Consider the following 24,513-nt stretch of genomic DNA (forward strand, 5'->3'; position numbering starts at 1 on the left):
TCCCCATGCCACTCCCATAGTGGGTGTGTGTACCAGTGTTTAAAACAAACAATCACAAACTAGGATTCACAGGGCTAGACATCGATGTGTGTGCCTTCACCCAAATGTACGTTAAACTGGGCCTTCCTGTATGCCTGCATTAGTTGGTGGATGTTAAAGATCTCATGGTGTCCTTCGTGAGGAGTCTGCGAGTCATTGCCAGCACCCTGAACAAACTACAAATTCCTGCTCTAACTGAAAGGGGGCACTGCATCAGTGGCACAGCTGCACCCCCAGCAAATGATTCTCCCCACAGCCATGTGCTGCGTATACAAGATCGATGGTCATGGCATGGCGCTCGCGTAGCTTAAGCGTGTAGGCATCGACGTGACGCGGTCGAGTGAAAACACCGACGTACTAGCGATGGCAAGGCCCAATTTACAATCCGACTACTTGGCAGCGGAGATAAACATGAATATCAGTGGGAAGATGTGTGCGTTGTTTCTCGGTTGCTTAACAACATCGTTACCCCACGCACGTAAAACCAAGAGGACGGTTAAGCGATTGGTTAATGTTCGTCTGCCATCTGCCTGTCTGTCGTGTCAGTTTACGATCGAGGAACGCCTCATTTAAATTTAACGTAACAAACACGAATAGGAACAGGAGGAAAGGTTTGTGCCATTTTGCCGCACTTTAGCTCTGAATTCGTCCCGATCACACATGCGCAGAGGGGAGAGATAATATTTTTACTCTGTCTGCTTGGCAGACAAACAAGATTGAAAATAATTCCCAACAGGAAACTGGTTTTAAAGATGTCATGAAGGACACAAACTACAGGCATGAAGAATTAATGGAACATGTGAGATAGAGTGTTGTAAACGACACTGGGTAAACGGTGCTAAAACACAGAATTTATTTATTTATACGCCTTTAAACCTTTATTTAAATTGAATTATATAGCTGAACACTGTGCAACACAAACAGTCTTCATAATACGTCCAAGAACCATGCTATGTATCGATATATAGCACGAGAGGGCGTGGCAGAGGGCGTGGCATCAGAGGGCGTGGCATCAGAGGGCGTGGCATCAGAGGGCGTGGCATCAGAGGGTGTGGAATCAGAGGGCGTGGCATCAGAGGGCGTGGCATCAGAGGGCGTGGCATCAGAGGGCGTGGCATCAGAGGGCGTGGCATCAGAGGGCGTGGCATCAGAGGGTGTGGCATCAGAGGGCGTGGCATCAGAGGGCGTGGCATCAGAGGGCGTGGCATCAGAGGGCGTGGCATCAGAGGGTGTGGCATCAGAGGGTGTGGCATCAGAGGGCGTGGCATCAGAGGGTGTGGCATCAGAGGGCGTGGCATCAGAGGGCGTGGCATCAGAGGGCGTGGCATCAGAGGGTGTGGCATCAGAGGGTGTGGCATCAGAGGGTGTGGCATCAGAGGGCGTGGCATCAGAGGGCGTGGCATCAGAGGGCGTGGCATCAGAGGGTGTGGCATCAGAGGGTGTGGCATGCGACGGTACATATTGGGATGAAAAAGATGTTGATCGACACTGTTTTCTATGATGATCAATAAAACCTCCGTCTCTTAGAGTGACTCAATGCCATCTTGTTATTGTGGATGAGGGTGGTGTATAAGACTTCAGTAGCGCTATACTTGCAGATTTTTTTTATTTAACGATCTTTTAAAATCATTGCTTTATTAAAATTGAAGGACATACCTGAACACTATGTGAGGTACCTTGTTCTATGAACCCTTTCGTTTCACTACATATTAAAGTCTTGACGATTCTACATTTGGCACACTCGGTCAAACAATCATGTATGAAGCTCACATGAAATTGATCAAGACCAGAACTTTGAATATTATTTTATTCAAGCTAAATCAATGATCTCGCATTCCAAATCCAATTCCCAATAGTACAAGCCCTTCCTCCATTTGTTCAGAAGCTCTTCACATCACCCCCAAAAGCCCAAGCGGAAAACCTCGGCCCACCTCAAGACTTATCAGAGCACTCTCCTCATGACGTTGCAACTGCGTTTTGTCTTTCATCACCTCATGTACTTGTAATTACCTCCATCACCGAAGGTGGACGGAGGTTAAGTGTTCACCCCTGTCTGTCTGTTTGTTTGTGAACAAGATATTTCAAAAAGTTGTGGATGGATTTTGATGAAACTTGGTGGAGAGGTTGTGAATGTGTCAAGAACAACCCAATTAGATTTTGGTTCAGGTCCGAATCCAGATGCGGCCTATCATTGGGATACAAAACAAAGTTCAGCTAGGCTTGGTGGAGGTATGCACTCTACCGAGTACCATTCGAGTTTGAACATGTGTACAAATATCAATGTCCATGCAATGGATTATGGTACACACCATGATGAATCGCCCTGCCTGTGAAACAGCAGGATGACAGTTTATAGTTGGGCCGAGATTGGAACCCAGGCGAGTGCGCGTCGCACTAGGCCATCCTACCAGCCAATTATAGGCTGAACTCCCAACTCGATTCGTTTATCTTGTCTGTAGTCTCGTACCCTACCAACAACACACAACAACATGCATTTTAAGGCCATTTTCCCTGCTAGAGTGGGGGTTAGCCTTGCAGGCCCCATGACAATCTTCTCCATTTTGCCCTATTTTCTGCATCTCTCCTTGTTAACCCCCTTGCCCGCATTTCTTCTTCGACCATCTTCAGCCAAGTCTTTCTCGGTCTTCCCCGTCCTCTACTTCCTTCTACATTCATTTCCATCACTCTTCTCAACCAGTCACTTTCATCCTTCCTCAACAAATGACCAAACCATCTCAACCTGTTCCTCTTCACAACATAAATCACAGGCTCTATTCCCATCATCTTTCGCAATTCATCATTTGTCTTCCCCTCTCTCAACGATACTCCGCACATCCGTCGAACCATTCGCATTTCCACCCTTTCCAACCTTCGTTGCTGCTCTACGTTCATTACCCATGTCTCGCTCCCATATTTCATAACACTTCTCACACATGCAGCATACACCTTTCCCTTCAGCTTCAACGACACTCCCCTCATCATCAGCACGCCACTCAGTTCCCGAAACTTCTTCACTGCACATCTCACTCTAGCAACCGTTTAGCAACTCTAGCAAGTACCCTACCAATCCTGTAAAAGTGCTGTCGATCGTCATCCAACCATCCCTGCTCTGCGCCAACTTTGCTTATGTAACGCAAAAGGAACCACCTCAACCTCCAGTGTTCGAGGACTTGAGTGTAACAGTTGGTGTAGGACTTAGATTTGCATTGGAGCTACTTGTAGTTCAGAGAAAGACTGATCCATCCCGGAGGGATTTTTATTTTTTATTTTTTTTAATGCAGGAGTGATGTTCATACAGGGTGTTCAGGAGGCCCATCTATCTTTATGTTTAAAATATCAAATACGCTGCCACACTTTCAAGCCCAGATCACGATATGTCCTGCTCACACCACTTTGCTCCACAACTTGACTCTGGTACTTCATTGTTTTTCCAACTCCAAGCCTTTTTGCAAGGACACTGAAGCACGAGACTGTTTGGCATTCAAGGCCTGGTTAACACACTTGAAGAACATGCAAATTAGACAAAAATTCCTGTCTTACCGGCTTTTCATAGGTGACAATGGACCATCCATCACCAACATTACCATGTGGACATGTAAAGAAGCCACTTTTTTGACAAGAAACAAAAATGGTGCCTTTTTCCCCCCCATTAATAGAGGATGCATTTATGAGCCGTGTTGGGTGTGTTCATAAGCAGAGCCATTCAAATGGTGGGAAAAAGCAACATTCCGTTTCACCAAGAATGGGAGACGTCTGCTTATCAATTTATTTCTTCTATCGGAAACGTAGAGTACAGGGAAAGGGTCAGGACACAACAGGACAAGAAGAACAGCAAAGGGGAAAAACACCAACAGCAGACAAAGAGGAGACACACCAACAGAAGAGCAAAGGCCAAGCCAGAGGCGGACAAACAATGGGTGTGGGGGGAGGAACTGGGAGCATGGGGTGGACACGATGGATACAGAAGGATACATTCAGGAGGGAATACTGGAAGTTGGAAGGAGGGAGGATTGGATAGGGCTCATGAGGGTAAAAAAGATGATGCTTTTGGATTGGGGATGATCTGAGATGGAGGTGAACAAATGGCATGAAGACCTGGAGGGAATAATATGATTAAAGAGTATGTGGAGGTTGATTCCACCGGTGGGAAAAATAGGAACGATTGAGTCCAGGTGAGCAGTCATTCTGGATTTTGGGAGTGATGGTAGGCCATGTATGCCCTGCAGTAACCTCGAGGTGGGGGGAGCGGGGAAGTGAGTGGGGGAAATGAAGCACAGAAAGAGCAGAGGGTGCAAGACCAGAAAGGAGATGGGGTAGAAGACAGAGACCACCGACCTGTCTGTGATGGCAAAGTGATGGGCCCATAGACCCAGCTTAATCGTGGGAGATTCCAATGATGTTGGAGGCCTTGGTTCCCATGGCATCAAGCTAAGCAACATGTGAGGCAGGGGAGCCAGCCCAGAGGTGGGGGGAAGTACTCCATCAAGCTGTGGATAAAGGCCTTGTAGGTAGATAGAAGTTCTGGTGTGCGAAGGAAGGACTTTGTATGTCGGATGATGCCCAGTATTATTTGGAGGCCTAGTTTGAAATGTAGTTTTCTCAAGAGAGATCATGGCTGATAGTGAGACCCAAACGTTTCAATAACTGAACTTCCTCAAGAGGATTGTTAAGAAAATAGGTCGGAGGGTTTGCTAGACGGTACTTTTGGAGAGAGTGTGAGATTTGTCAGGATTGAAAGACATATTCCAAGTGTTTGACCGGCTTGTGAATTTTTTCAAGGCTGCAGTGTGCCTCGTCTTCTGTATTGCATACAGAAACCCCATGATCATGAGATTGTCATGGTTGTGGAGGTGCTGTTGCTAGATTCTCATCTGCCCTTTGTCACATTAATGGGGCATTGAAAACGAGTTGTGAACGATTCCGAGGCTAAGAGGCAATTCTCGACACGTCTCCATTCCGTCACAGCGTGTGGAAATTTCCACCTCAAGCAGTTATGGGAATCAAACTCACCATTGAAGGGAATGCAGAAATTCTTTACCCACCCACCACCAAGTTCACGAAACTCAAATTATTAAAAATGTGAATCTTAATAGATGAAGATTGCAGACAAATGTACCAAGGAGCATTTATACAAAGCCAAGGTGCACAAAGCAGTGCAATGAATGCTTTGTTCATCTCACCTTGACCAAACCGCAATCCACAAAGGAGCCTTTCCCAGCAGAAACCGGGCGGTTCAAAACCACTCCTTCCCGATAGGGAACCTTGTCATTCTGCCGAGCATGGTGTGGGGCATCCAGGGGGTTCAGCAAACCTGAAAAAAAAAAAACACAAATTAATAAATCCTGCAAGACAAACGGTGCTTTCTTTGTGCCTCTCAATGCATGCTCTCACCCGCATATTGAAGATCTTGATGCTTTGGGAAGAATGCCTTGCGTAAGTACCTAAGAAAAGCCAAAAGTAGCTAAAACAAACAAAAAAAAAACCCCAACTTTTTAACAAGACAGAGAATGTCACAATGCTAAACATTTAACTAAATATTCTTACTGGGGACATTCCAGGAACTGCAGTATTCTTGCCATTTGCACACAGCAGTTTCCCTTCTTCCCTATTCCTGTGAACTCTCCTTCTGTGGTCCTGGTAGAAAGAAACAAACTATAATTCAGAGACTTTCACATGAACAAACAAGGCCACTCATGTCAACATTTCCCCTTTAAATAAGGATGACAAGGCTGTATGTACATTTTAAATAACGATTCTCGCTCTTCCATGAGCCCTAACTATGCAAACAAAAAAGGCTCTTGGAAAAGGGTCAACTGCTATTAATGGGGTTAAGAAGAAATTGGTGGACATGACACACACATGTGCACCACAGCATGAGGAATGGGGATGCAGTTGAAAGAAGGACAGAGACTTGATAAAGGGAAGCTCAGAGGTAGAAATAGGAGAAAACATGAAGTGGTGAGGGCCTGCAGTCTTGAAAGACTGGAGGGAAGAGTCCAAGATAACAGACCAAGGAAGAGTTCCACAGATGAGAAAAAGAGTTGGACAAAGGAGTAGAGGGGAGAATCAAGCTTTGACTTGAAACGAGGGCAACACGGTTTGGCTTTCTGGTGGAATATGTGCAAATTAGCTTTGTCCACCTCCTTCAGAGCTTCAATAACAGATAGGAAACAAAAATACAAGGCTCAGGAGAGACTCAGACCTTGGTCCTTGTCCCTGTTCGTCAAAGACTATCAGTTCATCCACACAGAAGATGGTGGCGGCACGAGCAATCTGTCCAGCCAGGTAAGTCCTCAGCTCCAGGGATTGAGCGTTCTCCAAGATGGATCCAGGAAGAGCCACACTGACTGTGTAATCATCTGCATACACATAACACCACTGGAGACTAAGATGGAACCCTGGTTGTGAGTTTGTTTAATAACAGAGGCCATCTAAAGAGTAATTCAAAAACAAACCTTTCATTGGTTTCTCTTGCTCCAAAAGTTTTTGGGCCTCTAACTTTTTGCTTTCTTCTTCTTCTCTTTCTTTCTTGACCGTTGCTTTGTCTACCTTCTTGAGGAATTGCTCTTGTTTCCTCCTCCTCTGTTCACGCTTCTCTGTGGAACAAATGTGGATGATGATGACCACTCATTTTTGCACCGCGACTATGCATAGGGCTGCCGAAGCAGTTTCCATTGCTATTGGGCACAATCCTGGAAGGGTCGCCACTCCGACACAGGATACCCGAATGGCTCATTCATCCCAGGAAGGCGGTACTCATTTCACCGACTTTGGAAGGATGACAGGCTGCGTCCACCCACCTGGTGTTATTTAACGGCACAACAGGGGTTCAAACTCAAGACCCTGAAATTTTAAGCCTTAACATTAACAGTTAAGCGAACACCAATCAGGCTTATTAAAAGAGGTGCAAAGCAGAAATCCAAGGAAAATATTTAATTGATAACACTTTGTTTTCTTAGCAAACGAACACTTTGTTTTCTTAGCAAACGAACACTTTGTTTTCTTAGCAAACTAACACTTTATTTTCATAGCAAACGAACACTTTGTTTTCTTAGCAAACGAACACTTTGTTTTCTGAGCAAACGAACACTTTGTTTTCTGAGCAAACAAACACTTTGTTTTCTTAGCAAACAAACACTTTGTTTTCTTAGCAAACAAACACTTTGTTTTCTTAGCAAACAAACACTTTGTTTTCTTAGCAAACAAACACTTTGTTTTCTTAGCAAACAAACACTTTGTTTTCTTAGCAATCAAACACTTTGTTTTCTTAGCAAACAAACACTTTGTTTCTTAGCAAACGAACACTTTGTTTTCTTAGCAAACAAACACTTTGTTTTCTAAGCAAACAAACACTTTGTTTTCTTAGCAAACAAACACTTTGTTTTCTTAGCAAACAAACACTTTGTTTTCTTAGCAAACAAACACTTTGTTTTCTAAGCAAACAAACACTTTGTTTTCTTAGCAAACAAACACTTTGTTTTCTTAGCAAACAAACACTTTGTTTTCTTAGCAAATGAACACTGTTTTTAGCAAATGAACACTGTTTTTAGCAAATGAAGTTTTTTTTAAAGCAAATGAACACTGTTTTTTTTAGCAAATGAACACTGTTTTTTTTAGCAAATGAACACTGTTTTTTTTAGCAAATGAACACTGTTTTTTTTAGCAAATGAACACTGTTTTTTTTAGCAAATGAACACTGTTTTTTTTAGCAAATGAACACTGTTTTTTTTAGCAAATGAACACTGTTTTTTTTAGCAAATGAACACTGTTTTTTTTAGCAAATGAACACTGTTTTTTTGGCAAATGAACACTTTTTTTTAGCAAATGAAGTTTTTAAAGCAAATGAACACTGTTTTTTTTAGCAAATGAACACTGTTTTTTTTAGCAAATGAACACTGTTTTTTTTAGCAAATGAACACTGTTTTTTTTAGCAAATGAACACTGTTTTTTTGGCAAATGAACACTTTTTTTTAGCAAATGAAGTTTTTAAAGCAAATGAACACTGTTTTTTTTAGCAAATGAACACTGTTTTTTTTAGCAAATGAAGTTTTTTAAAGCAAATGAACACTGTTTTTTTTAAGCAAATGAACAATGTTTTTAAAAGCAAATGAACACTGTTTTTTTGGCAAATGAACACTGTTTTTTTTAGCAAATGAACACTGTTATTTTTTAGCAAATGAACACTGTTTTTTTAAGCAAATGAACACTGTTTTTTTAAGCAAATGAACTGTTTTTTTTTAAAGCAAATGACCAATTTTTTAAAGCAAATGAACACTGTTTTTTTAAGCAAATGAACACTGTTATTTTTTAGCAAATGAACACTGTTTTTTAAAGCAAATGAACTGTTTTTTTAGCAAACGAACAAATTTTTTTAGCAAATGAACACTGTTTTTTTTTTTAAAGCAAGTGAACAGTTTTTTAAAGCAAATGAACACTGTTTTTTTTAAAGCAAATGAACACTGTTTTTTTTAAAGCAAATGAACACTTTTTTTTAAAGCAAATGAACACTGTTTTTTAAAGCAAATGAACACTGTTTTTTATTAGCAAATGAACACTGTTTTTTTAAAGCAAATGAACACTGTTTTTTTTAGCAAATGAACAGTTTTTTTTTAGCAAACAAACACTGTTTTTTTGGCAAATGAACAGTTTTTTTTTAGCAAATGAACACTGTTATTTTTTAGCAAATGAGCACTGTTTTTTTTTTAGCAAATGAACTGTTTTTTTTAGCAAACGAACAAATTTTTTTAGCAAATGAACACTGTTTTTTTTTAAAGCAAATGAACAGTTTTTTTAAAGCAAATAAACACTGTTTTTTTAAAGCAAATGAACACTGTTTTTTTAAAGCAAATGAACACTGTTTTTTAAAGCAAATGAACACTGTTTTTTTAGCAAATAAACACTGTTTTTTTAAAGCAAATGAACACTGTTTTTTTTAAAGCAAATGAACACTGTTTTTTTTAGCAAATGAACACTGTTTTTTAAAAGCAAATGAACACTGTTTTTAAAGCAAATGAACACTGTTTTTAAAGCAAATGAACACTGTTTTTTAAAGCAAATGAACACTGTTTTTAAAGCAAATGAACACTGTTTTTTTAAAGCAAATGAACACTTTTTTAAAAAGCAAATGAACACTTTTTTAAAAAGCAAATGAACTGTTTTTTAAGCAAATGAACACTGTTATTTTTTAGCAAATGAACTGTTTTTTTTTAAAGCAAATGAACAGTTTTTTTAAGCAAATGAACACTGTTTTTTTTAAAGCAAATGAACACTGTTTTTTAAAGCAAATGAACACTGTTTTTTAAAGCAAATGAACACTGTTTTTTAAGCAAATAAACACTGTTTTTTTAAAGCAAATGAACACTGTTTTTTTAAAGCAAATGAACACTGTTTTTTTTAGCAAATGAACACTGTTTTTTAAAAGCAAATGAACACTGTTTTTTAAAGCAAATGAACACTGTTTTTTTTAAGCAAATGAACACTTTTTTTAAAAGCAAATGAACACTGTTTTTTTAAAGCAAATGAACACTGTTTTTTTGGCAAATGAACTGTTTTTTTGAGCAAATGAACACTGTTATTTTTTAGCAAATGAACTGTTTTTTTTTAAAGCAAATGAACAGTTTTTTAAAGCAAATGAACACTGTTTTTTTTAGCAAATGAACACTGTTTTTTTAAGCAAATGAACTGTTTTTTTAAGCAAATGAACACTGTTTTTTTAAAGCAAATGAACACTGTTTTTTTTTTAGCAAATGAAGTTTTTTTTAGCAAATGAACACTGTTTTTTTGGCAAATGAACAGTTTTTTTTAAGCAAATGAACACTGTTTTTTTTAGCAAATGAACTGTTTTTTTTTTTTAGCAAATGAACAAATTTTTTTAGCAAATGAACACTGGTGTTTTTTTTTTTTTAAAGCAAATGAACAGTTTTTTAAAGCAAATGAACACTTTTTTTAAGCAAATGAACAGTTTTTTTTAAAGCAAATGAACACTGTTTTTTAAAGCAAATGAACACTGTTTTTTAAGCAAATGAACACTGTTTTTTTAAGCAAATGAACACTGTTTTTTAAAGCAAATGAACACTGTTTTTTAAGCAAATGAACACTGTTTTTTTAAAGCAAATGAACACTGTTTTTTTAAGCAAATGAACACTTTTTTTAAGCAAATGAACAGTTTTTTTTAAAGCAAATGAACACTGTTTTTTAAAGCAAATGAACACTGTTTTTTAAGCAAATGAACACTGTTTTTTTAAGCAAATGAACACTGTTTTTTTTAGCAAATGAACAATGTTTTTGTTTGCAAATGAACACTGTTTTCTTAAGCAAATGAACACTTTTTTTAAAAGCAAATGAACACTGTTTTTTTTAAAGCAAATGAACAGTTTTTTTTAAGCAAATGAACAGTTTTTTTTAGCAAATGAACACTGTTATTTTTTTTAGCAAATGAACTGTTTTTTTTAGCAAATGAACAATTTTTTTTAGCAAATGAACAGTTTTTTAAAGCAAATGAACACTGTTTTTTTTAGCAAATGAACACTGTTTTCTTAAGCAAATGAACACTTTTTTTTTAGCAAATGAACACTGTTTTTTAAAGCAAATGAACAGTTTTTTTAAAGCAAATGAACACTGTTTTTTAAAGCAAATGAACACTGTTTTTTAAGCAAATGAACACTGTTTTTTAAGCAAATGAACACTGTTTTTTAAGCAAATGAAGACTGTTTTTTAAGCAAATGAACACTGTTTTTTAAGCAAATGAACACTGTTTTTTTTTAGCAAATGAACAATGTTTTTGTTTGCAAATGAACACTGTTTTCTTAAGCAAATGAACACTTTTTTTTAAAGCAAATGAACACTGTTTTTTTAAAGCAAATGAACAGTTTTTTTTTTAGCAAATGAACAGTTTTTTTTAGCAAATGAACACTGTTATTTTTTTTAGCAAATGAACTGTTTTTTTTAGCAAATGAACAAATTTTTTTAGCAAATGAACAGTTTTTTTGTTTTTTTTTTAGCAAATGAACAGTTTTTTTAAAGCAAATGAACAGTTTTTTTTTTAGCAAATGAACACTGTTTTTTAAAAGCAAATGAACACTGTTTTTTAAAGCAAATGAACACTGTTTTTTTTAAGCAAATGAACACTTTTTTAAAAAGCAAATGAACACTGTTTTTTAAAGCAAATGAACACTGTTTTTTTTTTAGCAAATGAACACTGTTTTTTTGGCAAATGAACTGTTTTTTTGAGCAAATGAACACTGTTATTTTTTAGCAAATGAACTGTTTTTTTTTAAAGCAAATGAACAGTTTTTTTAAGCAAATGAACACTGTTTTTTTTAGCAAATGAACACTGTTTTTTTGGCAAATGAACAGTTTTTTTTAGCAAATGAACACTGTTTTTTTTAGCAAATGAACTGTTTTTTTTTTTTTAGCAAATGAACAAATTTTTTTAGCAAATGAACACTGGTGTTTTTTTTTTTTAAAAGCAAATGAACAGTTTTTTAAAGCAAATGAACACTGTTTTTTAAAGCAAATGAACACTGTTTTTTAAAGCAAATGAACACTGTTTTTTTAAGCAAATGAACACTGTTTTTTTAAGCAAATGAACACTGTTTTTTTAAGCAAATGAACAGTTTTTTTAAAGCAAATGAACACTGTTTTTAAAAGCAAATGAACACTGTTTTTTAAGCAAATGAACACTGTTTTTTTAAGCAAATGAACACTGTTTTTTTTAGCAAATGAACAATGTTTTTGTTTGCAAATCAACACTGTTTTCTTAAGCAAATGAACACTTTTTTTTAAAGCAAATGAACACTGTTTTTTTAAAGCAAATGAACAGTTTTTTTTTTAGCAAATGAACAGTTTTTTTAAGCAAATGAACACTGTTATTTTTTTAGCAAATGAACTGTTTTTTTTAGCAAATGAACAATTTTTTTTTAGCAAATGAACAGTTTTTTAAAGCAAATGAACACTGTTTTTTTTAGCAAATGAACACTGTTTTCTTAAGCAAATGAACACTTTTTTTTTTAGCAAATGAACACTGTTTTTTAAAGCAAATGAACAGTTTTTTTAAAGCAAATGAACACTGTTTTTTAAAGCAAATGAACACTGTTTTTTAAGCAAATGAACACTGTTTTTTAAGCAAATAAACACTGTTTTTTTTTTAGCAAATGAACAATGTTTTTGTTTGCAAATGAACACTGTTTTCTTAAGCAAATGAACACTTTTTTTTTAAAGCAAATGAACACTGTTTTTTTAAAGCAAATGAACAGTTTTTTTTTAGCAAATGAACAGTTTTTTTTAGCAAATGAACACTGTTATTTTTTTAGCAAATGAACTGTTTTTTTTAGCAAATGAACAATTTTTTTTAGCAAATGAACTGTTTTTTTTTTTTTTTTTTTAGCAAATGAACAGTTTTTTAAAGCAAATGAACACTGTTTTTTTTAGCAAATGAACACTGTTTTCTTAAGCAAATGAACACTTTTTTTTTTAGCAAATGAACACTGTGTTTTTAAAGCAAATGAACACTGTTTTTTAAAAGCAAATGAACACTGTTTTTTAAGCAAATGAACTTTTTTTTAGCAAATGAACACTGTTTTTTTTAGCAGATGAACAATGTTTTTTTTAGCAAATGAACACTGTTTTCTTAAGCAAATGAACATTTTTTTTTTTAGCAAATGAACACTTTTTTTTTTTTTTTTAGCAAATGACACTTTTTCTTTTTAGCAAATGAACACTGTTTTTAGCTAATGAACTGTTTTTAGCAAACGAACAATGTTTTTAGCAAATGAACACTGTTTTTAGCAAATGAACACTGTTTTTAGCAAATGAACACTGTTTTTAGCAAATGAACACTGTTTTTAGCAAATGAACTTTTTAAAGCAAATGAACACTGTTTTTAGCAAATGAACACTGTTTTTAGCAAATGAACACTGTTTTTAGCAAATGAACACTGTTTTTAGCAAATGAACACTGTTTTTTTTAAAGCAAATGAACAATGTTTTTTAAAAGCAAATGAACACTGTTTTTTAAAAGCAAATTAACACTGTTTTTTGCGAATGAAGTTTTTTTTTTTAGCAAATGAACACTGTTTTTAGCAAATGAACACTGTTTTTTTTAGCAAATGAACACTGTTTTTAGCAAATGAACACTGTTTTTTGTTAGCAAATGTACACTGTTTTTTTTTTATAGCAAATGAACACTGATTTTAGCAAATGAACACTGTTTTTTTTTAGCCAACTAACTTTTTTTTATAGCAAATTAACACTTTTTTTTAGCAAATTAATAGTTTTTAAGCAAATTAATACTTTTCTCGCAGTTAGAACTGCTGTTAAGCTAAACTCCGTAGTTTAAATTTTGAAATTTGGCTCCGGTTAAGAGATTGTGGAGCGTATCGCATTTTAGTTGTAATAAAATAAAAACACGAACAGTCGAACACCTTCCAGAGAGAGGCTGGAGACGATCCAGGCAGTGTTTAATATGACCCTCCCTCCGGAAGTGCCTGGAGACCAAGTTTTCTAAACTCTCATATTCTATGGTGCTGCCTTCCCTTCCCCTCCCCTCACACTTAACTTCTTCCAAACGCACTCCTTCCTCCCTAGCCCCATACACCCTCCCAAACCCAGTTCCCCTTCCCAAATCCCCATCCACTTTTAAAGCCTCTTCCCCACCTCCCCAATGCAACTCTCCAGGCGGTGTTTAATATGACCGTCCGGAAGTGCCCAGAAAATTAAATTTTTCTAAACTTTCATATTCTTTGGTGCTGCCTTCAGTTCCCTTCCCTCACGAATACCTCCTCCCAAACCCCCACCCCATCTCTCCTCAAACCCCCCAGTCCCTTCCCAACCCCCCCCCCCCCACACACACACACACACACACACACACACACACACACACACACACACACACACACACACACACACACACACACACACACACACACACACACACACACACACACACACACACCGGGCGGTCTTGGTGCCTTTATTCAATTTCCGCACACGTTTTACACCTAAAATGTGATGCGCTCTACAATGGCTTCAGCTGAACCGAATTTCAAAATTGAAACTACAGAATCGACATTAGCAGCAGTTGCGGCTGTTAGAAAATTTTTATCAACTGTTAAAAGCAAAGTGATCATTTGTTAGAATGGTGTGTGCGGACGTGCTCGGGTGGTGTTTAGTTTGACCCTCATTATTATTATTACTAGTGGCGTCACCCGTGGGAATCCCACGGGCATGGACGTGTTTGACATTTGGACATGTATCTTGATTTAGATGCTGCACATTAAATTTTACAAAATGGTTACTGGCAATTCATCAGATCCAGAAATGGTGTAATGAACACAATTTATTTATTTCACATAATATGTGACCCCTCACTCCTCTCCACCTGACACTCTCCTCCCTCCACCCTCACGCCTCTCCAATCCCACTCCTCCTCACACTCCCCTCCAATACCTCCTCACACTCCTCTCCAATACTTCCTCACACTCCTCTCTAATCCCTCACACTCCTCTCCAATCCCTCACACTCCTCTCCAATCCCTCACACTCCTCTCCAATTCCTCACACTCCCCTCCAATTCCTCACACTCCCCTCCAATCGCTCTTCACTCTCCTCTCCAATCGCGCCTCACTCTCCTCTCCAATCAGCCCTCACTCTCCAACTCCTCGCTCTCCAACTCCTCGCTCTCCAACCCCTCGCTCCTCGCTCTCCAACCCCTCGCTCTCCAACCCCTCGCTCCTCGCTCTCCAACCCCTCGCTCCTCGCTCTCCAACCCCTCGCTCCTCGCTCTCCAACCCCTCGCTCCTCGCTCTCCAACTCCTCGCTCCTCGCTCTCCAACCCCTCACTCCTCGCTCTCCAACTCCTCGCTCCTCGCTCTCCAACCCCTGGCTCCTCGCTCTCCAACCCCTCGCTCCTCAGCCCCTCACTCTCCAACCCCTCGCTCCTCACTCTCCAACCCTCGCTCCTCGCTCTCCAACCCCTAGCTCCTCGCTCTCCAACCCCTAGGTCCTCGCTCTCCAACCCCTAGCTCCTCGCTCTCCAACACCTCGCGCCTCGCTCTCCAACCCCTCGCTCCTCACTCTCCAACCCCTCACACCTCACTCTCCAACCCCTCGCTCCTCGCTCTCCAACCCCTCGCTCCTCGCTCTCCAACCCCTCGCTCCTCGCTCTCCAACCCCTCGCTCCTCGCTCTCCAACTCCTCGCTCCTCGCTCTCCAACCCCTGGCTCCTCGCTCTCCAACCCCTCGCTCCTCAGCCCCTCACTCTCCAACCCCTCGCTCCTCACTCTCCAACCCTCGCTCCTCGCTCTCCAACCCCTAGCTCCTCGCTCTCCAACCCCTAGGTCCTCGCTCTCCAACCCCTAGCTCCTCGCTCTCCAACACCTCGCGCCTCGCTCTCCAACCCCTCGCTCCTCACTCTCCAACCCCTCACTCCTCACTCTCCAACCCCTCGCTCCTCACTCTCCAACCCCTCGCCCCTCACTCTCCAAGCCCTCGCCCCTCACTCTCCAACCCCTCGCTCCTCACTCTCCAAATTCCTCGCTCCTCGCTCCTCTCCCGTCTCATTCATTTTGGAAATGGAAGTTTCCACGCAACATATGAATTGTCATGATCCTCAAGAGGAAGTGTCTCGTAATCATCAAATGGCAAGTAAATTACATTGTGAAAATTAAAGATTTCAAATAAACCTATTTAACGTGTATGCGCACATAGCTCATAAAAAAAAAACGGAGAAATATCTCTCGGTAATTTCCTGAAACATATTTTAGTTTTTACTTCCGGATAATAATGTTGAATGAAATAAGAACGAAGAAATATATGTCGTTTTGTGACGACTGTCATCAAAAGTAAAAGTAATATATATCTTCTTAATGGAAAAGAAAAAGCGAATTTTTAATATATGTCGACATTTTCCCCGTCTGTTATTTTAGGCGGTGTATTTTCGTGTATCATCATGGCGCGATTTAAAAAATATATCTGCAATTTCCCATGTGTGTGTGAATGTTCTCAATTATTTCTGACACCGTGTCTAAAACCATCGATAAAAATTAAATCAGATGGTGAATTCGAGATAAAATCGTGAGGGTGACTCAATGAATTGGCTTTATTTTACAGGCCTTTGGGAAATCATTTCGTTCTATAAACGGAAACGTTCATGGGATTATCTTCCCGTTTTTTTTCAACCAAGTCTAAAACGATGTTAGCGACTGTTAAAAATGAAATGATATATCGAATTAGAGTTGAAATAAACCTGTGTGTGAGAGAAAGACAGCACGGGCCTAACTAAACAGGCCTCAAAGCTATTCGAGTTAATAAAATGGTGGATATTTGTTTACATGAAGCCTCTCCAAGAAGAACTCTGCAAACGGAGTAAGCCACACCCCCGGACAGACAGACAGACAGACAGAATCACCGTAGCCTATTATAATATAGATTATTACTAGCAGAGTACCGGCCTTACGGGCGATCTTGTCCCAGCGTGCAACACATTTTTCTGCAATCGGATATTTTCTGCTGACACAACTACTTTGATTTGCTCTTGCTGATTTCTGTTCAACTTAGGTGTCCTTGGTTTTTGAGGCATTTCAAAGAAAATAAAAAAAATAAAAAAATCAAACGTCACCTAGCTATCAATACCCACAACCAGCCCACACCCATCTCTTTCCCCTCCCATCCACCACCCCCTCACAATCCACGATCAAGCAGCACCCTAACTAACAATACCCATGACTACCTTATGGCCCTTACAGCCCCCCCCCCCCCTCTTACATCCCCTCACAATCCCCCATCAGCCATCACCCGAGCCAACAATACCCATGAACCCCCCACACCCCTCACCCCACTCCACCACCCCTCACAATCCCCTTCAACCATCACCCTAGCTAATAACACCCATGACCGCCCCACACCCCTCATCCCACTCCACCACCCCTCACAATCCCCCGTCAACAGTCACCCTAACTAACAATACCCAGGACCCAAACCCCCCCCCATGCCCCTCCACCATCCCCTCACAATCCCCCGTCACCCGTCACCTAGCTAACAATACCCCACGACAACCACACCGCCCCCCCCCCTCCCCCTTCATAATCCCCAATCAGTATCGGAATCCGAGCTCGCAATGCACCGTTTCTCTATGTACCGTCGCCGGCAGGATCACGGCGAGTTCACAATGTGATACAACAACAACAACATGCATTTTAAGACCATTTTCCCTGCTAGAGCAGGGGTTAGCCTTGCGGTCCCCATGACAATCTTCTCCATTTTGCCCTATTTTCTGCATCTCTCCTTGTTAACCCCCTTGCCCACATTTCTTCTTCCACCATCTTTAGCCAAGTCTTTCTCGGTCTTCCCCGTCCTCTACTTCCTTCTACATTAATTTCCATCACTCTTCTCAACCAGTCACTTTCATCCTTCCTCAACACATGACCAAACCATCTCAACCTGTTCCTCTTCACAGCATCAATCACAGGCAATATTCCCATCATCTTTCGCAATTCATCATTTGTCTTCCTCTCTCTCAACGATACTCCGCACATCCATCAAACCATTCGCATTTCCACCCTTTCCAGCCTTCGTTGCTGCTCTACGTTCATTACCCATGTCTCGCTCCCATAAATCATAACACTTCTCACACATGCAGCATACACCTTTCCCTTCAGCTTCAGCGACACTCTCCTCCTCATCAGCACGCCACTCAGTTCCCGAAACTTCTTCCATGCACATCTCACTCGAGCAACCGTTGCCGAGTCTGATCCACCTTCTGCATTCAGCATGTCTCCGAGGTAGCAAAATGTTTTCACACCTTCCAGCTTCACGCCGTCTCCAAGATCCAACTCAACATTTCCTCCATCTGCAGCTCCCTCTGTGCACACCTTACATTTGAATGTAGCTGCCACACTGGTAAATGACCCTCTCAGACCACTACATTTTTGATGAACCCACTCAGCGCACATAGTACATTGAATGGAGTTCACTCCGACACCCTTCCTGCACACAGCACACGGCCACTTCCCAGTTCTTTCCACCTCACCACATGCTTTACCACTTGCCATCACCTTCGTCTTTCCGATATTCACCTTCAGACCTTTTGTCTCCATACATTCCTTCCATTTGTTGATCTTTTCCTTCAGTCCATCCATACTTTCCGCAATCAACACCAGATCATCTGCATACAACAACTCCCACGGTAAACACTCCTTTACGGTCTGAGCCAGCACCTCCATCACAGCTACAAATAGTAGTGGACTTAGTACCAACCCCTGATGCACTCCCACCTTCACCTCAAACTCACCACTGTTCCTTCGTCCTTACAGCTGTGTGCGCTCTTTTGTACATTGCCATCACTACTCTGATCAACCATTCCTCCACTCCTAACTTCCTCAATGCCCATGTCAATACCTTGCGTGGAACCCTATCGAATGCTTTCTCCAGATCAACAAACCCAAAAAACAACTTCTTCCTCTTCTCCATGTACTTCTCCTGCAACTGCCTCACAATGAAAAGCGCATCTGTCATTCCTCTTCCTGGCATAAATCCAAACTGCATTTCGTCGATCTTCACTTTCTTCCTTATCCTCCTCTCCAACACCCTTTCCAATACCTTAATTCCATGCTCCAATAACTTTATCGCTCGGTACGAGCCACACTCCAGACGGTCACCTTTCCCCTTGTATAGAGGGACGAGGGTACTCAGTTCCCAATCCACTGGAATGTGGCCTTTTTTCACCACCAGATTACAGATCTCTGTCATTCTCTTCACACCCCAACTTCCTGCTGCCTTCAACATATCTCCCACAACTCCCGTCGGCCCTCCCGCTTTTCCACTCTTCATTGCTTTTATCGCTTCCTCAACTTCCTTCTCAGTTATCTTCTCTGCCGGTCCTAAAACTGGGTTACTCTCTATGTTGCCATCCCATTCATTCTCTGTATTCAACAGCATTTCCATATATCTTTTCCATCTTCCTTTAATTCCATCTGGGTCGACAACGATTTGTCCCACTTCATCCTTCAAGCAACTCACCCTCATCACATCACACCTCTCTTTCGCTATGTGCTTTGCAATCCTGAATACTGCTTTCTGACCCTCTTCCGAATCCAAGCGTTCTCCGAACATTTTCCTCCATGCCTCCTGCACCTTTGCTACCACTTTCTTTGCAGCCTTCCTGGCTGCCTTATAACTTTCATGCTCTGCTGTTTCTGCTCCCGTACCCTTCGCCTTCTGCCACTCCTTGAACTTCTTCCTCTTCTCGTCAATCCTCTTTCCAACTTCAGCATCCCACCACCATGTTTCCGAGTGCCTCGGTGGTCCTTTTGTCCATCCACATACCTCACCAACGGCTCCCAACAGACTAGTTTTCATTGACATCCAACCACTTTCAAGCTCAACCACATCATCCTCTACCCTACTCAGGCTCTCTTTTAATGCCTCCCTTACTGTCACCTCTTTCAACCTCCACACCTTCATTCTTGGTTGGTACTTCACCCGCCGAGCTCTCCTCGCACCTTTCACCCTTATGTCGCAGACAACCAAGTGGTGCTGTGAAACAGCCTCCTCCCCCGGGATCACCTTTGTGTCCCGGAGGTGCCCCCTATCTCGCCTACGCACCATCAGGTAGTCAACGGTTGTCGTCGACCCACCTGACGTGTATGTAACAAGCTTATTATCCTCTTTCTGGAACTGAGTATTACAAATCAACAAATCAGCTCCATCAGCAAACTCCAAAATCCTTTCACCTTCTCCATTTCTCACACCATATCCGTAACCCCCATGAACTCCCTCAAAACCATCCATACTCCTTCCCACATGTCCATTCAGGTCTCCTCCCACCACAACAACTTCCTCATCTTTCACGTTTTCCATCAGCTTCTCTATCGCACACCAGAACTTGTCCTTCTCTTCATTGCTTCGACCAACCTGCAGAGCATATCCCGAGATGACGTTCACCAAGAGCTTTCCAATCATCATTTTCACCATCATCAACCTATCACTCACTCTAGTCACACTCACCACACTGTCTACAAACTCCTCAGAAAACAGGACACCAACACCATTCACGCCCTCCGGGCACCCTTGCCACACAAACTTGTATTTCTGTCCCTGCCTACCCTTCACCATTCTCACACCACTTCCCTTCCATCTCGTCTCTTGCACACAACATATGTCCACTCTTCTTCTGACCAATACTTCCACCACTTCTCCTGATCTCCCTGTCATTGTCCCTACATTCCATGTCCCAAACCTCAGAAACCGATCTCCACTTCGGGCTGCACCCTGCCCATATGTAGTTGTAATTGTCATGGTTCTCTTTTTGAGGCAATGTTTTTATGGCCGGATGCCCTTCCTGACGCCAACCCTCTTAGTCGCCTCCTACGACACGCAGGGATACGGTGTACCTATTCTGACCAGGGTACACACTGGGAAACATTTAAAACATGGAAATTCGGGGGAGGAGGGGCGGCGTCAGCATCACGGCTGCGGTTTAAACATATTCCAACAATATCCAAACAGAACCATGAAAACCAAGAAAAACAATCTGGGAAAAGTCTCCAAGCGAGAACGTGGATTTGAGAAAGAAGGAGCAGAGGCGGAAGAAAAACGAGATACAGGGGGCGGGGCACAAGTCGAGACGAGGAGGAGAGCGTACAAGCACGTGTCCGGGAGGAGAGAAAGAATCAATATAGAATTCTTTGTCTAGGGAGGTGAGGTGAGGGGGAGAAAATAAAATAAAAGAAACAAGAAATACAGCGAAGGAAAGAACCCAAATTGACAAAACACCGACGGGGGGAGGGAAGCCCCAAGTTACCAGGCCGCGCATGAGGTACGACCCAGAAAACGATTAATTACACACAAGTTTGTACGAATTACAAACCAATACCAACCAGAAACACACAATAACACGTACACGTCACTGGCAATCTCAAAAATCGACAGTCTTGGGATTTTTCAGCACTTTGTGATTGAATGAATGAATGAATGAATGAATGAATTTCATTGTGATCTTTGTGATTTTTGGCACTTTGTGATTGGCAAATAAATAAAAATTCCCTTCAAATTAGACCATGATGAATGATTCCCAATGGTTTTTCAGACAAAGAAATTGCGTTTGGGTTCCCCTTTAAGGGTCTTTTCAGTATTTTGGGTCTTGATGGTCTTTTCAGTCTTTGGGGTCTTTTCGGTTTTTGGGGTCTTTTCATTCTTTGCGGTCTTTTCATTCTTTGTAGTTTTTTGGGACTTTAAGGATCTTTGGGGTCTTTTGAGTCTTTGGAATATTTTTTGGTATTTGGGGTCTTTAAGGGTCTTTGGGGTCTTTTTGTCTTTTGGGTCTTAAAGGATCTTTGGGATAGTTTGGGTCTTTGGGGTCTTTGGAATATTTTGTGTCTTCGGGGTATTTTGGTTCTCTTGAGTCTTAGGCTATGAGCCAAGGGGGTTGGTCGGTACCATACAGATGGAGTAAGGCTCATTGTGATTTTTAGCAAGATATATGTCCCTAGATATGAAAAAAAAGTGATAGCAGTGTATAACTCTCGGCCATCTCTGTGTTATCACCCGAAATATTATTATACGCCCGCTTCGCTTCGCCAAAAAATGTGATATTTGCTAAAATTGGAATAAATATGTTTTTAAGGACCACAGGGTGCCAATAATTTGCATACTGGATGCCAACTAATATAGTAATAGAAATATAGAACATTTGTGGGGGTTATTTATCAAAATATTGATATAATGACAAAAAATATGTTAAATTTAGTGAAAAAGTGGTCGAAATCGCTTCGAGTTCAGAATTCACATTGTACATTTTTGTCAATATTTCAAAAATGAAAACTCCCAGAGTAATATTTGACCCCTCAAAATCTTCGCAAGGAACCACTGCATTGGAATATATCATTACTTTGTAATATAGTGGTTGTTTGGGGCACATATTTTGGCAAAGTTCAAAATATGTTCACCCATACCCCCTAATTTTGATATTTTGGAACGAAACATAGCTTTTGAACATTTTAGGTTTATTCGTCTCCTACTTTTGGTATCTCAGTGTAATTTTTGGTATTAGCTAGTATCCTAAAGTAGGTTTGTAACATCAGCTACATTATCTATCTATAATTCCAGTAATCTCTGTCTGTCTGTCTGTACGTTTGTTTGTTTGTCTGTGACCGCTGTTTCTCGACAACCACGGGTCCGATATACTTTTAACTTGCCAGGTATATTGCTGGGGACCCGAGGATGTGCCTTTTCAAGGTTTCATATTAATCGGACAATTACTTACCGAGCTATGTCCAAAAAACGATTCAACCAATCAGAGAGCAGCGAACGATCGCGTGTGCCGAACGTGGCGGGCACACTCTGCCTCGGATGGCACATTTGAGAGCGTATTCATTTATTTCACGTTTGCAAACTATGTTGGCGTTAAACTATGTTTTACAACTAATAAAAACGAATTTGCGATTCATTCGCTTTCCTGCGCGTTTGTGCACGCGATGGCGATTTCTTTACCAAACTCCGGAAGCCGTTCGCTTTGGACCAAACCATTGCATGTAAATAGAGGGGGGGGGATTGTCACCACTCGCAAGCCGTTCGCTTTGGACCAAACCATTTCATGTAAATAGAGGGGGGGGATATAATTTTAGATATAGATATAGTACGGGCATGCCCTAGTATTTCACAATGCATGCAAACTTGCTCCACACTCTAGGTTTATCATGATCTCTCGAACAAATACGATCTCGATCTCGATCTCGGCACTCTGTGGTCCTTAAAAACATATTTATTCCAATTTTAGCAAATATCACATTTTTTGGCGAAGCGAAGCGGGCGTATAATAATATTTCGGGTGATAACACAGAGATGGCCGAGAGTTATACACTGCTATCACTTTTTTTTCATATCTAGGGACATATATCTTGCTAAAAATCACAATGAGCCTTACTCCATCTGTATGGTACCGACCGGTCAATTTGGGGGGTCTAGCTCATAGCCTATCTTTAATAATAATAATAATACATTTATTTTATATAGCGCTTTTCAAGAAGCCCAAAGACGCTTTGACAGAGTACAAAAAACAAGTGCAAAAAGACAAAAATCAATAGGAAATAATCAAAGCAAAAGGAAGGAGAAGGAGAAGAGATAGTCAGGGGTTAAATGATCAGGGTTAATAGGTGGTATTGCCCCCTTTGGCAGAAACAACCTTTGGGAGATGTAAGGGTATTTGGGGGTCTTTAAGGGTCTTTGGAGTATTTTGGGTCTTCAGGGTCTTTTGGTTGTCTTGTGTCTTTGGGGTGTTTTGGGTCTTCAGGATCTTTTGGGTTCTCTGGATCTTTGGAATATTTTCAGTCTTTGGGATTTTGGGGTCCATTGGGTCTTTTCAGTATTTTAGGTCTTCGGGGCCTTTTGGCTCCTCGGGTCTTTTGGGTTATTTAGTGTAGGGTCCTCGGCGTCTTTAGGGTTCATGGATTATTTAGTGTCGGGTCCTCGGGGTCTTTTGGGTCCTCTGGTTACTTTAGGTTAAGTATTTCAGGTTACATTTGTGGGTGGAGTCAGGTCAGCTGTCCAACCAATGGGTGAAGAGCGGACGTACATACGTACATACATGTCCACAAGGAAAACGACATTTTCCGTTTTTATTTTTATGAAGTCTCTCACCTTGTGGGAATCGTCGTTTCTTGGCCTCTACTTCCATCGTTCAAAATGTCAACAGGGGAAGAGACAGAGGATCACCTGATGAAGAAGAAGAAGAGGACACACAGGACATGAGTTATTATAATGAAGGGAATTTGGTTTATAATTGATATTAAGTGTTCAATACATCATGGTACACGTCATTCGTGACGAGTCCAGGTGAATCCGTGTACATTCCATTGCGGATTACACTGTAAAACGTCCTCACCTGTGAGAGAAAGCAGGAAGAGCAAGTCAAAGGAAACAAAATCGGGAAATGAATCATCGATCTGGAAAATCGCACATTGTGAACATGCACGAAATGAGGGAAGGAGGGAGAGAACGAATAAGTGAACGAGGAGAAAAACGAAGAGGGAATGAATGAGAGAACGAGGAGGAACGACAAGAAAGGAAAGAGAGACGAAGGAAGAAAAAAAAAATTATAAAAATTAGGAAGTGGTGAACAACACGTGACCTACCCACGTGGTAACCGTCACTTCCGCTACATTTTGCACCGCAGCACGTGGCGCAATGCCGACGATAACTTGTTTTTTTGCATCCGAGTGTTTGAAAAAGTGTTATTTTAAAAAACAAAGGTGATTAAATGAATAAATAATTTATAGATGGTATTATCATTAAAAGCTGATGAGCGTTGACACCGTTGCTAGGGGATAGTCCTAAAACAGCCGCTCATTGGCTGAATTCTGAGGCGGAAGTGATTGTGATTGGGCGGCATATTTACATTGATGGGATGAATGTGTAAGTTTGTCTGTTGCGTCTCATTCGTCCAAATGATAGATTGTACCACATGTAGTCTATGGATTTGTTTG

The 24,513-nt window shown here is 40.6% G+C and overlaps 2 protein-coding genes across 4 annotated transcripts in view; one reads left to right on the top strand and one right to left on the bottom strand.

The window, feature by feature from the left end:
• Positions 1–24,178, bottom strand: part of SPOUT1 (SPOUT domain containing methyltransferase 1) — a 39,240-nt gene extending 15,062 nt beyond the window's left edge. The window contains exons 1-7 of the mRNA XM_068102608.2: positions 23,913–24,178; positions 23,669–23,743; positions 6,495–6,635; positions 6,242–6,398; positions 5,584–5,673; positions 5,431–5,480; positions 5,220–5,350 (exon numbers count right to left, since the gene is read on the bottom strand). Coding sequence (XP_067958709.2) covers positions 5,220–5,350; positions 5,431–5,480; positions 5,584–5,673; positions 6,242–6,398; positions 6,495–6,635; positions 23,669–23,705 — 606 coding nt within the window. The 5' untranslated portion in view covers positions 23,706–23,743; positions 23,913–24,178. The remainder of the gene's footprint in view (positions 1–5,219; positions 5,351–5,430; positions 5,481–5,583; positions 5,674–6,241; positions 6,399–6,494; positions 6,636–23,668; positions 23,744–23,912) is intronic.
• A 211-nt stretch (positions 24,179–24,389) lies between these two features.
• Positions 24,390–24,513, top strand: part of DYNC2I2 (dynein 2 intermediate chain 2) — a 52,034-nt gene continuing 51,910 nt past the window's right edge. For 2 of the 3 annotated variants that reach the window (XR_013621289.1, XM_078767873.1), the window contains exon 1: positions 24,390–24,442. The gene's annotated coding sequence lies outside the window, so the exon portion shown is untranslated. The remainder of the gene's footprint in view (positions 24,443–24,513) is intronic. The other variant, XM_078767874.1, reaches the window with a different exon arrangement.

The sequence above is a fragment of the Myxine glutinosa genome, chromosome 13 (assembly GCF_964187855.1).
Source record: "Myxine glutinosa chromosome 13, kmMyxGlut1.1, whole genome shotgun sequence".
Taxonomy (NCBI): domain Eukaryota; kingdom Metazoa; phylum Chordata; class Myxini; order Myxiniformes; family Myxinidae; genus Myxine; species Myxine glutinosa.